Genomic DNA, 17,823 nt, shown 5'->3' with positions numbered 1-17,823 from the left:
GCGAAAGAAACAACGGATATAACATATTTACCGGAACTACCATTATAATATCAAAACTAATGGAACTACAACCAAATGACATCGCTACATCATATAATTGAACTATGCTTACTATTCAAAAAAATAAATAAATAAATAAATATATACAATGGATTAAATCTGGGTGTCTTTGGAATATATTGAGAAATGAAGAAAAGAAGAAAGAAGAGGAAACGGAAGATTAGAACAGACTCTTACTTAAAAAACTAAGTTTGACTAAAACATATTCGCTAAAGGATTTCTCCTCTCTTTTAAACATATATCATATATCCTAAAAGAATAATGATATATGTGAATGTTGTGTGCTTCTGTGGTGATTTCTTCCATGAGGAAGGACCTCTTAGTTCGTGAATTCATCAAACACAAGTCATTATGTTCCCATCATACTTATTTTATGATAGTAGTATATATAATGAAATATATATATAGGTATATATATAGGTAATGCTGATCAGCTTATAAACAAAATGGTAAATAGAAATATAATAAAATAAAAATGAAATTAATAATCTTTCCCTATAGATATATTCTAGGTTTATATGAATATAGAATCTTAGGATTATATCTTTCATAATTATAATATATTTGACTTATAATATATCATCACTATAACAATATATATTTAATGATATATATCTGATTTTATCTTAAATATTTAATGATTTAATTGATATTTTACAATAAGAAAAGGTCTTTATGGAGTGTTTTATTATTATCGATCTATGATGCGTGATTCCAAGTATACACAATTTTTAATTAAAAGGGTGGGTGGGGAGGGGGGATGGAAAAGGAAGGTAGGGGAAAATAATATAAGTTTTAAGAAAAAGGATTTAAAAATCAATAATGAAATTTGTGTTAAATATGTGCAGATGTCTGATCAAAAATTTTTTATTAAAATTCCAATTAAAATTTTACTTAATATATTAAATGGCAATTAAAATTTTTTCCCTTAATGTCAATGGTCTAAATCACCCAATTAAAAAGAAAAAAAATATTAAGTTTTCTCCAAAAGCAAAATGCGGATATTTATTTCCTGCAAGAGACTCATCTTACAGGGTCTGAATCTAATAAACTAATTGGGGGTTGGGTTTCCAAATGTTTTTTTGCTCCTGCTTTAGGGAAAAAAAGCGGGAGTTGCTATTCTTATAAATAAGAAATGTATAGCAGACTTCAAGTTAATAAAATTTGATTCATTAGGAAGATGGGTACATATTAAAATGGATCTGAGAAATACAACCCTGGATTTATTCAATTTATATGCTCCTAATTTAAATCAACTGGAGTTTTTCAAAAATATTCAACAGATATTACTACCACTGGCTGCTTCTAATTTAATAGTAGCAGGAGATTTCAATGCTGTAATGGATCCTATTTTGGACAAAAAACCAAGTAAAATTATGAAATATTTAGGATTAGATAATTTAATACAATCTTGTAATTTAATTGATATATGGCGTATCCTTCATTTTAATGATAGGGAATATTCTTTTTGTTCTCAGGTCCATAAATCATTTTCAAGAATTTATTATATATTTGTTTCTAATAATATAGCACAAAAAGTGATAAAAGCAATTATTGATCCTATTATTATCTCAGATCATGCTGGTGTGTGGATTGATATACAAAATGATATATCAGCTTACTCTAAACCAATTTGGAAATTTGATAATGCTCTACTTGCAGACATGGAATTTATAGAAAACATTAAAATAAAAATACATGAATTTTTTCAAATTAATAATTCAGAAAACATAAATATTGAAATTTTATGGGATGCTTATAAAGCAACAATGAGAGGAAATATATCATATTCTGCATATATGAAAAAAACATCTTAAAAAACAATTTATAGAATTGGAAAATGAAATTAAAATATTAGAACAAAAATTAATTACTAAATGGGAACATGATACATTACAGAAATTATTAAAAACAAAAGTTAAATATAATGAGATTTCTTCTCAAATTATAAGAAAAGATATATTCAATCGACAAGTACAGTATTACGGAAATTCAAATAAAGCTGGAAAATTATTAGCAAATTTCATTAAAGCAAAAAAGAGAAAATCTAAGATTATAGCAATTAAGGATAAACAAGGCAATACACACACTAGCAATGAAGATATAATAAAACAATTTCTTGATTTTTATAAGGATTTATATACTTCTGATACTTATAAAAAGAAAGAAAATGATGGTATAGAATTTTTAAAATCATTTATTGGACCAAATATTCCTGATCATATAAAAGGAAGTTTAGAAGAACATATATCTTTAAAAGAAATAGAAACAGCATTGAAAGCTCTTAGAGATGGATCCGCTCCAGGTGGAGATGGATATACTGTTGAATTTTATAAAACATTTCAAAATATTTTACTACCTTATCTATTAAATTTATATCAGTATCAAATAACTAATGGAAATATATCAGGAACTATGGCTGATTCTGTTATAATTGTCTTGCCAAAACCAAACAGGGATCCGACATTGATAACAAATTATAGGCCTATATCTTTGATGAATGTAGATGCTAAATTAATTGCTAAAGTGTTGGCTATAAGATTAGCTAAAGCTCTTCCCTTTATCATTGATGTACATCAAACAGGATTTGTTGCTAAAAGACATTCTTCACATAACACCAGATTAGCATTTCACTCTTTAAATTTAGCAAAAAATTTAAATGATCCAGCTTTTCTGCTATCATTAGATGCAGAAAAAGCATTTGATAGAGTGGAATGGAAATTTATGTATCAAACTTTAGAATGGTTTGGTGTAGGACCTGGTTTTATTAAAATGATTCAAACATTATATAGCTCCCCTGGAGCAAGATTAAATATAAACAATAACTTATCTAATAAATTTAACTTGCTAAGGGGAGTTAGACAGGGTTGTCCTTTGTCTCCCTTACTATTTGATATTGTTCTAGAACCCTTACTAATTGCAATAAATCAAACTAAGGGAATAAAGGGAATCACATTTTCTAATTGGGAATTTAAATTATCTGCATATGCAGATGATATATTATTATATTTAAGAGAACCAGAAGACACCATTCCACATCTACTTAATTTAATAGAAAAGTTTGGAAAGTTTTCTGGATATAAAATCAATTGGGAAAAATCTGAAGTTCTTCCAATTAATATCCATTGCACCAAAGGACTATTTGATTCATATTCATTTAAATGGAAAGAGGAAAGACTAAAATATTTAGGTATTCTTATAAAAATACAATTGATGACACAGTAAAAGAGAATGAAAAACTTTTATTAAAGAAAATAACAGAAATGTGCGAGCAATGGAATCCTTTACATCTTTCTTGGTGGGGAAGAGTTCAAACAATTAAAATGATGATTTTACCTGTGGTTTGTTATCAAATGAGTATGATCCCAATATTTTTTCAGGGGTCATTTTATAAAAAGTTAAACAGTGTGCTTACAAAATTTGTTTGGTTTGGGAAAAGACCCAGAATCGCTTTAGTATCATTACAAAAAACAATCAAGGAGGGAGGGGTAAATTTTCCAAATTTCTATAGGTATCATCAAGCCTATATATTAAGACAGGGTATGTATTGGATCCTCCCAGATCTCATGGAAAATGTACCCGATTGGTTATATTTAGAATGGCGCCTCATGTTCCCTTTACTTCCAGAACATATTATTAGTATAACAATGCCTAAGAGATATAAAGACAACAGAATTCTAATTGACACATGGAAAACACTAAGATATATAAATAATTTAACATCAGATCCAGTGACTAAATCTTTAAATCAATCTATTTGGGTAAACTCCAGGATCAAAATTGGTGGATTTAAAATAGTATGGAAACAATGGATAAAAGTAGGTATACGTACTTTAAAAGATGTAATAGCAAACGGATCACTGCTTAGTTTTTCACAATTGCAACAAAAATTTGGATTAGATAAAACACAATATTTTAAATGGATGCAATTGAAGCAGGCTATTCAGGAAGGGTTCCCTGAATGGAAGAATCTTGACAATCAATATAGTTTACCAGTCCTTTGTTTTCAAGCGGATTTTCTAGGACACCAAGCCGCAAAATGGTACAAGATTATATATGAATTTTTAAATAAAAAAAAAGGACAGGACTTAGGGACATTTGGAGTATTGAGATAAGACAGACAATTTCTGCATCTCAATGGCAAAAATTTTGGTCTTGGAGATTACATACTACAAGATCAGCATCTATGAGTCAAACATGGTTGTTCTTATTACATAGAGTTTTATGGACCCCTACGAAATTACAGAAATTAGATAGTAGTAGATCTAATAGATGCTGGCATTGTAAGATAGAAGTGGGGACATTGGACCATTTATTATTCTTCTGTCCCTGCATTAATTCTTTTTGGAAATTAATCTGGCCCCAAATTAATAAACTATTAGATAATCACGTTGGACTATCATATGATACAATATTATTTGGAACAGCAATGAGAACACAAAGTCCAATATCAGCTAATAATAACAAACTTTTATTAATTTTAACAGGGGTCGCCATTCAACAAATTACTCAGAATTGGAAAGATTACACTAAATTAAATTACACTTTCTGGTGGAATTCGACATGTCATATATATAAAATGGAAAAAGTACTGGCAATACAACAAGGATATATTAAAAAATTTAATAAAATATGGGGACCATTGACAAATTTTTCTAATGATCAGATATCATAGCACATATAGAAAACATATAAAAGGGTAGGGAGGGAAAATTATTATACTAGTACTTATAAATAAAACTCTGTCTAAGGGGAGAGGTTTAATTACAATGAAAGAACAATTATTAAAAATTTTAAGTGTTTTAATATAAATGAATGTAATACATGTATTTCACTTGTTGTAAGAATTTTATATAAAAAAGAATAAAAAATATATTGGAAAAAAAAAAAAAAAATTGGCATAACATTGTCCACCCTTCATTTTAGTGACAGGTTACAGATCACTGAACAGCAGGTCATCAATTTCATGTTTTAGTATCCTGGGCTGTATACCATCCGGTCCTGGCGATTTATCCCTTTTTAACTTGCCAATTTTGCTTAGTACATCTTCCAGATTCACTGAGATTTTTTTTTCAGTTCCTCTGCATCATCACCCTTGAATACTGTTTCCGGATCAGGTAGATCTCTTACATCTTCTTCCATAAAGACCAAAGGAAAGAATTTATTCTACACTATGGTCTTATCCTCCCTGAGTGTCCCTTTTGCTCCTTTATCATCCAACAGTCCCATGAATTCCCTCACAGGTTTTCTGCTTCTGATGTACCTAAAAAAATTGAGTTTTTGCCTCTTTTGCAAGTTTCTCTTCATGTTCTTTCTTAGTTTTCTTTACCAATGCTTTGCATCTAACTTGCCAGTGCTTCTGTGTCTTCTTATTTTCTTCATTCGGATCCTTTTTCCATTCTTTAAAGGCTGTTTTTTTTGGCTGTAATAGCCTCTTTCACTTCACCTTTTAACAACATCGGCTCTCATTTCCTCTTCTTTCCACCTTTGCGATTACTTGGAATACATCTGGTCTGGGCTTCCATGATGGTATTTTTAAATAACATCCATGCCTGGTTTACAATCCTAACCTTTGCATCTGATCCTTTTAGCTTCTTTTTATCCATTTTCCTCATTTTTTCATAGTCGCCCTTTCATAAGAACATAAGAAATGCCTCTGCTGGGTCAGACCCGAGGTCCATCGTGCCCAGCAGTCCGCTCACGCGGCGGCCCAACAGGTCCAGGACCTGTGCAGTAATCTTCTATCTATACCCCTCTATCCCCATTTCCAGTAGGAATTTGTCCAATCCTTTCTTGAACCCCAGTACCGTACTCTGCCTTATAACGTCCTCTGGAAGCGCATTCCAGGTGTCCACCACACGTTGGGTAAAGAAGAACTTCCTAGCATTTGTTTTGAATCTGTCCCCTTTCAACTTTTCCGAATGCCCTCTTGTTCTCTTATTTTTCGAAAGTTCGAAGAATCTGTCCCTCTCTACTCTCTCTATGCCCTTCATGATCTTGTAAGTCTCTATCATATCCCCTCTAAGTCTCCTCTTCTCCAGGGAAAAGAGACCCAGCTTCTCCAATCTCTCAGAATATGACAGGTTTTCCATACCTATTATCAGACGTGTTGCTCTCCTTTGAACCCTCTCGACTAATGCCATATCCTTCTTAAGATACGGCGACCAATATTGGACGCAGTACTCCAAATGCGGGCGCACCATCGCCCGATACAACGGCAGGATAACTTCTTTCGTTCTGGCTGTAATACCCTTTTTGATTATACCAAGCATTCTATTCGCTCTCTTAGCGGCCGCTGCACACTGTACCGACGGCTTCATTGTCATGTCCACCATTACCCCCAAGTCCCTTTCCTGGGTACTCTTATTCAATAACATCCCTCCCATTGTATAGTTGTACCTCGAGTTTCTGCTCCCCACATGTAATACTTTACATTTTTCAATGTTGAACTTCATCTGCCATTTCGCCGCCCATTCTTCTAATTTGTTCAAGTCCCTTTGCAACTTTTCGCAGTCCTCTGTAGTCCGAGCTCCATTAAATAGTTTGGTGTCGTCCGCAAATTTTATTATCTCGCACTTCGTTCCTGTTTCTAGATCATTTATGAAGATATTAAATAACAGCGGCCCGAGCACCGAGCCCTGCGGGACACCACTCGTGACCCTCCTCCAGTCGGAGTAGTGACCCTTCACTCCTACCCTTTGTTTTCTACCCTCCAACCAGTTTCTGATCCATCTATGTACGTCTTTCAAAAATTAAACTCCTTTACTGTAGATTTCTTTTGTGACATCACTCCCGGTATCGGCTCAAATTTGATCACGTTATTTCCAAATGAATAAAGTTCAGCAAAAATGACTTGGCGTCTTAAGGAAAAGCAGATGAAAGAAACGCCACAGGAGCGAACTGTCATATTTTGAGCAGAGTGGCCAGCCGTCAACAAAAAGCTAAGTGAAATTAGTTTTGATTCACCTTAGCTGCCGTGCAGTTTGGCAGGAAGTCTGTACTGCAGGGAGCTATTTTTGCTGAACTTTATTCATTTGGAAATAATATCATTTAAAACAAGCCTTTTTTTGGCCTATGAAGCCCATCTGATGCCTTTTTTCTCCCAGACTTTTTATTGTGGGGCTGGGGGTGGTAATGCAAATTTTGATTGTCATGAAGAAGTAGGCAATATAGTGTTCCTGAGTCAATAAAACAGATTCCTGCATTGTATCTAAATAAGTAAGAAGTAGTTTAGTTTCAAAAGTGGTATTGTGACCTTACTTTCTCCAACGTGATTTGGGGTAATTGAAATCAAAAAGCTCAATAGCTTATCCACATTCAATTCAGGAGACTAGAAAAAACTAAGTATTGCTATCAACTGAACCTCTAGGCAGCTTTCTTGGAGACTCAAAAAAAAAGCCGTATTTTGCTTTTGTGTGTTTGATTTTTGTCTGTGCTATCCGGTTTGGAAGAGTTTTGAAGCAGAAGATTTCTGAAGAAGCCAGTGGGTGAAACAGGGTTGACCCTGTTGGATCTCTGCTTGTCATCTATGGGAAGAATAGAGCAGCAGTTGAAAATGCAACAGCCTGTGAAAGATCAACGGAGGACAGATTGGAGCCAGAGCAAGTTAAGTGTTTGGTTTCATTTTGGATGTAGGCTTTAAGAATGATTAGTCTATAGATTTCTCCCTCCATATTCGCAGTTTTGATTATTCATGGTTTTTAGCTTGCTGGCTCCTCCCCCAAATTACATCAGCTTGCATAGAGAAATCGCTGATTCCCAGCACTTTGTACACTGTTTTGCTTCTCCTTCAGAAACAGGCCAGGTCTCCCACCATGTTATTCGTGGTTTCACCATATTCACAATGGTTTTTAATAGAAAACAGCACATAACATATAAAAAAGTTATTTGTGGTTTTTTCAGTATTTGCGGTTCTGTTAATCCCCTGTCACAGCGAATACGGAGGGAGAAGAGTACTATGTTGCTGTGTACAGTGGCATTTTTGAAGACTTTAAATAAAGAACAGTTTGAAGATATTTCTAACTGGGAGTTTTTTTTGGCTATATGAAGCTTAACTGAGGCCTTTTTCTCCCATTCTTTTGAGTCTCCAAGAAAGCTGCCTAGAGGTTCAGTTGCTAGCAAGTACATAGTTTTTTCTAGTCTCCTGGATTGAATATGGATAAGCTATTAAGCTTTTTGATATTGAAAAACTTATCCATCCTCTTATTTTATCCATCCTCTTATTTTTGTGGTAATTGAAATCACCCATTATTATACTTTTGCCCAGTTCTCCAGCTTTCCTAATCTCTGAAAACATTTCTTCATCTGTTTGCTCATTTTGTCCTGGGGGGCGTTAGTATAACCCTACCTGTATATTCCTTCCCTTCTACGGTAGTATAACCCTACCTTTTATATTCCTTCCCTTCTATGGTAGTATAACCCTACCTTTATATTCTTTCCCTTCTACAGTAGTATAACCCTTCCTTTATTTTCCTTCCGTTCACACATGGAATTTCTATCCATATGGATTCCACACTGCTGTCTATTGCATTGCACTGATATCTATGCATTATGTCATGCATAATGTTTATTTGATTTGATTCAGTTCCCTTTTTAGTATTAAGCACAACCCTCCCCCCCCCCCAGTTTGATCTACTCTATTCTTGCGATATAATTTGTATCTAGTAATAGTGTCCCATTGATTGTTCTCCTTCCTCCAGGTCTCTGAGATGCGTATTATATCTACTTCATCATTCAGTGCTATATACTCTAAACTCTCCATTTTATTTTTTAGACTTCTAGCATTTGTATACAGACACTTCAAATTGTGGTTTTTCCTTGTAACTACATGCTGCTGAGAAGACAGGGAAAATTTGACCATTATTGAAATCTCTGTACTTAGACTCCCTAAATATCCTGTTTCAATAGTATTCTTCAAGGATACCTCACACCGAACCATCTGCTCCTGGGCGACTGTCAACTTTCCACGAATCTCAGTTTAAATGCTGCTCAATCTCCTTTTTAAACGTTAGCACTAGCAGCCTGGTTCTATCCTGATTAAGGTGGAGTCCATCCTTTTGGAACAAGCTCCCCCTTTCCCAGAAGGTTGCCTAGTTCCTATGAAATCTAAATCCCTCATCCTGCACATGGAACTGGGAGCATTTCTGAAAATGCTACCCTGGAGGATTTGATTTTCAGCTTTCTACCTAAGAGCCTAAATTTGGCTTCCAGAACCTCCCTCCCACGTTTTCCTATGTCATTGGTACCTATGTGTAGCAAGATAGCTGTCTTCTCCCCAGAACTTTCTAAAATCCTATCTATGTGATACGTGAGGTCCGCCACCTTCGCACTAGGCATGCAAGTGACTCTTGTGTTTGTTGAATCTATAAAAGTTCTTGATGGGAAAAGTGTAAAGTTGGAAGTAGGTCCAGGGTACTGGAGTTTACTTCATCTTCATGATCCTATGTTCTATCGAAACTGGTACTGGAATAGAATATATTCAGTAAATTACTGAGAGGTAGTCAAATTCTTATTTGAAGTGAAAGATGTAGAGGTAAACCGTGGTTCATTCCATCTGGTTGTGACACACTTTGCTGTTGTACAGGATATCAGAGGCCTGCTGTGATATGTTATCCTTTCTTTTCTCCTGTCCCAACTGATCCTGCAGGTGAATGAAGAAACAGGAAATAGACGTCCAGTAATGCTGACATTGCTACGTGTGCCTAGACTTAGTAAGAACTCCAAAAATGGGAATGGTCAGGAGCTGGAAAGGACACTGGAGGAAGGGAAGGAAGCCGAAACAAAGATCAAAGAAGAGAAAGGAAATGGTACTGCAGTTTTGTTTGTGATATTCATTTGAATGCAGATCTTATGGTACTCCTTGTGTACATCTGTTTTCATGTTGTAGTACTAATGTCACACGTCAGCCTTTTTTCATTCTTAGTTACTACTTGATGTCTAAACTGATAAGACTTGTGTTCAAGAGCTGTTTTAATGGAGGTAGGGTGCAAAGAAGGGGTGCACAGCAGCCTTGAAATACCCTTCTCTATGGGGCTGTCATATTTTTAAGAGTTTCTAGCATTGAGAATTGTAACCACTGTGTTGGTCCTTGTACATAGGCTCTGCAACAGCTGTACCAATTGCTTTCTCTCCTGTTTTAAAGGAAACATATATGAGTGGGTAAAACCTACAAGAACATAACAGCTCAAGCCCCACTCTGATTCCATCAATACTGCTGCTACTGCTTACTAGTGACCAACACTAGCAGAAAACCCTGGTTTTGGACTGAAGAGAGGAATGGATTAGGAATTAAGGAATGAGAGAGATGCTGGAAAAGGGGTTCTTTATTTCAATTTTAAATCCTTATCTTCACTTTAGAAAAAAAGTGTTAAAAAAACCAAATACATCCAAATAAATACTGAAAAGAAACAATTTAAAGCCCACATTGAGGTAAAGAGAAACAAAATTAAGAGAAAAGAGAGAAAACTAATAGCTATTCATGAAGTTTCCTAATTATCATATAGATCTCACAAATGCCCTCCAATTACAAAAGTTTGAAGCTTAAGAATCTACTAAATCCTCATTCTTATTCAAACACTTTTTCAAATTGGAAAGTGTCCCAAAAAAAGTAGATGGGTACAGTTTGAAAATTTTCATATCCTGTTTCCTGTAATGGCATAGCTGACATCAAATTTTTGGTTGGCAAACTGGGTGGGCACATGTCCGCTCCTGCCCCCTTCCCCATTCCATATTTCTTCAACTTAAAACATATTAAATACCTGAGGTAGTGTGATTTCCCAAGTCCTGCCAGCAGAAAACCTCCTTGAACTTGGCCAGGTTTCTCCAACACAGTTCTTCAGTCAGTGGCACTTTCATGAGCCGCCCGATGCCTATGCCACATGCTTTGTTTTCATGTATGTGGAAAAATCAAGCATATGTTGAGTGCTGTGGTTAGTTGGCACAGAAAAGCTGCAGGCAACTAGAGAGTTGTGTTTTGTCCATGTTCAAAAAAGTTTTCAACTGGCAGGCTTGAGGATTCCTGCCAGCTGCTGAAAGAGTGCACCATTGCTGAGTGAGCCCACCTGGCTATGCCGCTCTTTTCCTGTGTTTATAGGAATGTTTTGTTTAGGAGCACTTTTTTGGCAATAGGAACAATGTTGTCAATTTTGTTAACTGTTCAGAAACTGTGTACCTTTTGCAGAGAGGATTCAGTGGGTTTTTATGTTTGTTTTTGGTACTTGTTGGAGGGCATTTGTGAAGGCTATATAATTGGGCACCTAGTTAAAAAAAAACAAAAAAAAAACCAAATAGCTATTCTTATTTTCCAGTGCAATAAGTGTGTCATTCTGGCCAAGCAGGTTAATTTCCCCATGGCTGCAAGCAATCTGCAAAAGGAATCCACTCCAGATTTTTTTCTGTGATCCTCCTACTTCACTGCCCTCTACACTTTCTCTGCACATGAGCCAGGAGTGTTTCTGTTCTGCTCTCCCCTTTTTATTTGTTTTTCTTGATATTTCTCAGTTAATATTCGATAAATTTGAGGCTCGGAGCTTACCCATATCAGTTTCAGGTCTGCCTGCTTAGAGAGGAAGCGGTCTGTGGTCTGCAGCTGGCAGGCCGATCCCTTATGGTACCCGTTAACCAGTCTGCACAAGTATTTTTGGAGCTCAGGGCCATCCCCACTTGCCTTCCATTACCCTACAGCTTAGCAAGAGTTTGAGTGCATGCTGTTAGACATCCTTAGGAGGCTCAGTGGTGTCTCACAGGTTGGCCTCTGCATTTCTTGCCTCCTCCCCCCCCCCCATTCTGTATTGCATCCTTTGGTCTGCGGGGATGGGGGTTCGGTCAGACATTGTGTATGTCAGCCAGAAAATCAGCATTGAGGAAGGATTTCAGCATGAAGCAGTAATTTTTTCTCCTTTCTAGCTACTGTAAAGAGCTAAGGCAGGCTGTAGCACAGGTCCCAGTGAGTAAGGCTGTGAGGTGAATCGAGGGGGGGGGGAGTCTGAAAATACAGTTTTTGAGGTTTCTGCATGTTCCTCTAAGTTTCTCCTCTACAAAAATCCTAAATTCACCTTTTAAAAAAAATTTTGTTAGGTTTTTTTGTGGGGGTTTTTTTTTGTGATTTTAGGCACCAAAATCCTGACGGCCTTCTTAGATTTTTAGCAATCTTTTTTTTCAAAATGCTTCCTGCACCTCCAAATCTTCATGCCAGGATTATGCAAATTCTACGCCTCAAGAGCATCCTTGCGCCACATGCTGCACAGCAAGGAATGGGGAGGCAGGAGTGGCCAGCTTAACCTTTCTATATGTTCTCAACTAACTGAAAGGAGAGCTAGCCCGCTGGGACGGTCTTTTCTTTTTTCTTGTTTAGATTGTAAGCTACGGTACAAACCTCCTTCCACAGAGAACAACTCCACTCTGGAAGACCCCACTTCTGATTATATGAATCTTCTAGGCGTGATTTTCAGCATGTGTGGCCTTATACTCAAGCTCAAGTGGTGTGCCTGGATTGCTATCTACTGCTCGTTCATCAGCTTTGCTAATTCCCGAAGCTCAGAAGACACTAAACAGATGATGAGCAGTTTTATGTTGTCCATCTCAGCGGTGGTGATGTCCTATCTGCAGAACCCTCAGCCCACGTCACCTTCTTGGTGACATTATGATATAGCTGTGTAAATCTGTCCAGACAGACAATACCAATAGTTTGTTTAGAGCCCAGATTTGGACCCATTTCTCATTAGCCTCTCAGAGACCTTTGATTTCAGCTGAACGTCGGCACCAAAGAGAACAGGGTCTTCCAACTGGTTCCTATTACAAAGAGTCTGTGCATCCAGCACAAGAAACCTCTCTTGTTAAATGTCTTATAGGACTCTTATTGAATGTGTGGAACACATGGGATGCAGTCCTCTGTTTAGAGGAAAATTAGCCAGGATGCTTGGGTAGGGATTGGTCCAGAGATGGACTTCAGGAGACCGTGCAAAACAAGCTATAGCTCTTGTATGGGTGAGAAATAAAGTTCTGTAGAATTCAAAAAAAGATTGTAAGCTCTTTCGAGCAGGGACTGTTTTCTTACGCTTTGTGACTCTGTATAGCGCTGCGTGTGTCTAGTAATGCTATAGAAATAATTAGTAGTAGTTCAGGGCTTGGAAACAGTGACTATTCCTCTTGAAAGGACATGGTCGCCCAGCAACCCAAGAAACACAAATTAGAGGCATCTCAGGGTGACTCATTAGAAACATAGAAAGATGACGGCAGAAAAGGGCTATAGCCCATCAAGTCTGCCCACTCTTCTGACCCACCCCATTAAAATGACCTATTTCCTTAACTCTACCCTCGTAGGGATCCCACGTGTATGTCCCATTTATTCTTAAAGTCAAGCACGCTGGTGGCCTTGATCACCTGCATTGGAAGCTTGTTCCAGTGATCTACTACCCTTTCTGTGAAGAATACTTCCTGGTGTCACCATTAAATTTCCCTCCTCTGAGTTTGAGCGGGTGCCCCCTTGTGACCGAGGGTCCTTTGGGAAAGAAGATATCGTCTTCCACCTCAACACGTCCTGTGATGTATTTAAATGTCTCAATCATGTCCCCCCTTTCCCTGCGTTTCTCTAGAGCAGTGATTCCCAACCCTGTCCTGGAGGAACACCAGGCCAATTGGGTTTTCAGGCTAGCCCTAATGAATATGCATGAGAGAGATTTGCATATGATGGAAGTGATAGGCATGCAAATTTGCTTCATGCATATTCATTAGGGCTAGCTTGAAAACCCAATTGGCCTGGTGCTCCTCCAGGACAGGGTTGGGAACCACTGCTCTAGAGTGTAGAGCTGCAATTTGTTTAGTCTTTCTTCGTATGAGAGACCCTTAAGCCCGGAGATCATCCTAGTGGCCATCCGTTGAACCGACTCAACTCTAAGCACATCTTTATGGTAATGTGGCCTCCAGAATTGCACACAGTATTCCAGATGAGGTCTCACCATGGTTCTGTAGAGTGGCATTATGACTTCAGGTTTGCGGCTGATGAAGTTTCTACTGATACATCCCATCATTTGCCTTGCCTTGGATGAGGCCTTCTCTACTTGTTTGGTAGCCTTCATGTCTGCACTGATGATTACTCCCAAGTCTCGTTCTTCTGAAGTCCTAGCTAGTGTTTCTCCATTTAAGGTGTAAGTTTTGCATGGATTTCCGCTGCCGAGATGCATGACCTTAACATTTCTTAGCGTTGAAGCCCAGTTGCCATGTCGAGGACCAGTTTTCCAACGTAAGCAGATCCTGCGTCATACTATCCTGCCGATTGCTTTCACTTACTATATTACATATTTTGGCGGCGGCGGCGGCAGCAAATAGTGTTACTTTACCCTGAAGCCCTCGGGACAAGTCCCTTATGAATATGTTAAACAGGAGTGGACCCAGGACCGAGCCCTGTGACACTCCGCTGGTCACATCCGATGTCTCAGAAAGGGTACCGTTGACCTCCACCTTCTGAAGTCTACCACTCAGCCAATCATTAACCCATGCAATTAGTGTCTCACCTAACCCCATCGATTTCATCTTGCTTAACAGTCTACGGTGTGGGACGCTGTCAAAAGCTTTACTGAAATCCAAGTACACTATGTCCAGAGATTCTCCCGAGTCTAGCTTCCCTGTTACCCAATCAAAGAAGCTGATAAGATTGGATTGGCATGACCTACCCTTAGTGAATCCATGTTGACTGGGATCCCTTAGATTCCCCTCGTCCAAAATCGTGTCTAATTTACTTTTAAGCAGTGTTTCCATGAGTTTACACACTATTGATGTGAGGCTCACTGGTCTGTAATTCGCAGCCTCTGCTCTGCATCCCTTTTTGACCCTGGAGTGACAGATATAAAAGATACCAGCAAAAGACACACAAGACAAGGAAACACAAGCACATACTAGCAAGAAGAAGTGACAAAGCAAACACCTAGCAAACATCAGACAGACTCACACAGTCAACTAACAGGCGGATAGGAGCAAACACCCAGCAAGTAGGCGGGCCCACCAAACAGCAGACAACTACACTTATCAGCTAACCAGGAGTACAAAAGCAAATCAACTAGCAGGCAGACCAGGGCCAACACCCAGCAAGTGAGAAGCTGAAAAATGGCAGGAATAACTAGAAGCAACAAGACTGCATTGAAGACCAGCGTCCCAGTCACCGAAGAGAGCCATAGGACAACCACAGCTTCCATGCAAACAGAAGATTACCCACGACAGATGACAGAGGTCTCTGTGCAGACAGAAGTTATTCCACAGCAGATGACTTCAGTCTCAGTACATGCAGAGGTGGTCAACCAGCAACAGGCTGACAGAGACATCATGCAAGAATTTTTGAGCCTGAGGGAGGAGGTGAAGCATCTTAGAAGCATCAGGGAAGATGAGGCCTACATCGATGGCGTCATCCAGGAGCTGTCCCAAGTCTCTGAGCATGCACAAGGAAACATGACTACTTTTGAGACACCCAGACCGACCAGATTCGCAGCGTTGGAAGTAACAGCTGGGGTACAAGAAGAGGCTGGAGACATCGACTCCTGGCAACTGGTCACCTCTACAAGCAAATACAAAAGACCTTCCTCCACTTCAAGCAAACAGACAAGCTTCACATCAACCCCACAGATCACCCAAAAAACAGGTTCCAGCTTCTACAGATAGAACCAGCCAGCGACTTTCAGGACGACTTTCAAGAGGATTTACAGAAGATGACTCAGGCTCCAGGGGCAACGGATCAGCTCCCCACGAAGATGCGCAGAGTGGTAGTCATTGGGGACTCCCTGCTGCGGGGCACAGAGGGTGCAATATGCAAACCGGATCTACGATCAAGAGAGGTTTGTTGTCTGCCAGAAGCCAGAATCAGGGACGTGACCATAAGCCTAGGGAGACTGATCAAGCCCCAAGACTACTATCCTATGCTTCTCATCCACATCGGGATGAACGACACCACCAGGAACATCCCGGAGAAGATATCTGAAGACTTTAGAGCCCTCGGTGAGAAGCTGAAGCAAATGGGAGCACGAGTGGCCTTCTCCTCCATCCTTCCAGTGAGAGGCAAGGGTAGAACCAGGGAAGTTCGCATCCGGAAGACAAACGAATGGCTACACGGTTGGTGCAGGGAGATGAACTTTGGTTTCCTGGACCACGGAGAGGCACTACAGGGATCGGATGGGCTCCACCTAACCAGAAGAAGGAAGAATGTCTTTGATAGATGACTGGCTCACCTGCTCCAAAGGGCTTTAAACTAGGTGAGTTGGGGGATGGAACCCATTCTCATCCTGGTATGGTATGGTAAGTAACCATCCCGGTATGGTAAGTAAACACTCCATTACTGAGTCTGAGGTGAGTACTTACGCTGCAGTCAGTACCGCAGGGGACAGATCAACTTGAAAGGGACAAACTAACTCAAACTGGGAAATAAAGGGCATGCTAAGTCAAGCGGGAAAAACTCCACGCACACCGGGCATACACGAAGTATGGAAGGCTATGTACATTAACGCCTGCAGTTTAGGCAATAAAATACTAGAATTAAGAGACAGAAATGAGGAGTGCTGACCTAGATGTGGTGGCCATATCTGAAACTTGGTTCACGGACTCCCATGGATGGGATATGGCTATACCAGGTTATAACTTACTCCGCCGAGACAGAGAAGGCAAAAATGGAGGAGGGGTAGCGCTATATATCAAGGAAGAAATCAAAGTTACTAGAATCACAGGTGTCAAGTATACAGGGGAGTCCCTCTGGGTGAACCTTGCCAGGGGAAGTGGCAAATGCCTGTATCTGGGCATTATATACAGACCTCCTAAACAGGGTGACATAGACAAATAATTAATTGAAGACATTGAGACCTTCACTCTGCATGGAGACACTGTACTGTTAGGGGACTTCAACATGCCAGATATAAACTGGAACAAAGTTTCAGCTAAGACCAGCAGCAGCAGCAGAAGGCATGGGACCGGACAATCTACACCCCAGGGTGCTCAGTGAGCTGCGTAATGTCCTGGCAGAACCACTATCAGGACTCTTCAATCTCTCCCTAAGTTCGGGGAGAGTCCCCATAGACTGGAAAACAGCTAACGTCGTTCCACTGCCAAAAAGGGTTGCAGGGCAGAGGCTGCAAACTACAGACCGGTGAGTCTCACATCAATAGTATGCAAACTCATGGAAACACTAATCAAACGTAAATTAGACGCAATCTTGGATGAGAAGAACCTACGGGATCCCAGTCAACACGGATTCACCAAGGGTAGGTCCTGCCAATCCAATCTCATCAGCTTCTTTGACTGGGTAACAAAACAGCTAGACTTGGGAGAATTTGTGGACGTCGTATACCTAGACTTCAGCAAAGCTTTCGATAGTGTCCCGCATCGCAGGCTGTTGAGCAAGATGAAATCAATGGGGCTGGGAGAAACACTAACTACATGGGTTAATGACTGGCTGAGTGGCAGAGGGTGGTAGTTAACGGTACCCTCTCTAAAACATCGGAGGTGACCAGTGGAGTACCGCAGGGCTCAGTCTTGGGCCCGCTCCTTTTCAACATATTCATAGGGGACCTAACTCAGGAGCTTCAAGATAAGGTAATGTTATTCGCTGACGACGCCAAACTATGCAATATAGTGAGAGACGGCAATTCACCCGATAGTATGACACAGGACCTACATTTGTTGGAGCTTTGGTCCTCGATCTGGCAGCTGGGCTTCAACGCTAAGAAATGCAAGATCATACACCTTGGCAGCAGAAATCCGTGCAGAACTTACACCTTGAATGCTGAGACC

At 39.2% G+C, this 17,823-nt stretch overlaps 1 protein-coding gene across 7 annotated transcripts in view; it reads left to right on the top strand.

The window, feature by feature from the left end:
• The window catches only part of HUWE1 (HECT, UBA and WWE domain containing E3 ubiquitin protein ligase 1), a 779,197-nt gene that overhangs the window by 407,741 nt on the left and 353,633 nt on the right, over nucleotides 1–17,823 (top strand). For all 7 annotated transcript variants that reach the window (XM_033921870.1, XM_033921880.1, XM_033921834.1 and 4 more), the window contains one exon: nucleotides 9,707–9,866. In XM_033921870.1, the coding sequence (XP_033777761.1) occupies nucleotides 9,707–9,866 (160 nt within the window). The remainder of the gene's footprint in view (nucleotides 1–9,706; nucleotides 9,867–17,823) is intronic.

Source organism: Geotrypetes seraphini, chromosome 1 (assembly GCF_902459505.1).
Source record: "Geotrypetes seraphini chromosome 1, aGeoSer1.1, whole genome shotgun sequence".
NCBI classification, from domain to species: domain Eukaryota; kingdom Metazoa; phylum Chordata; class Amphibia; order Gymnophiona; family Dermophiidae; genus Geotrypetes; species Geotrypetes seraphini.
Note: the sequence above shows the minus strand (reverse complement) of the source record. Positions and strands in the feature narration are given on the sequence as shown.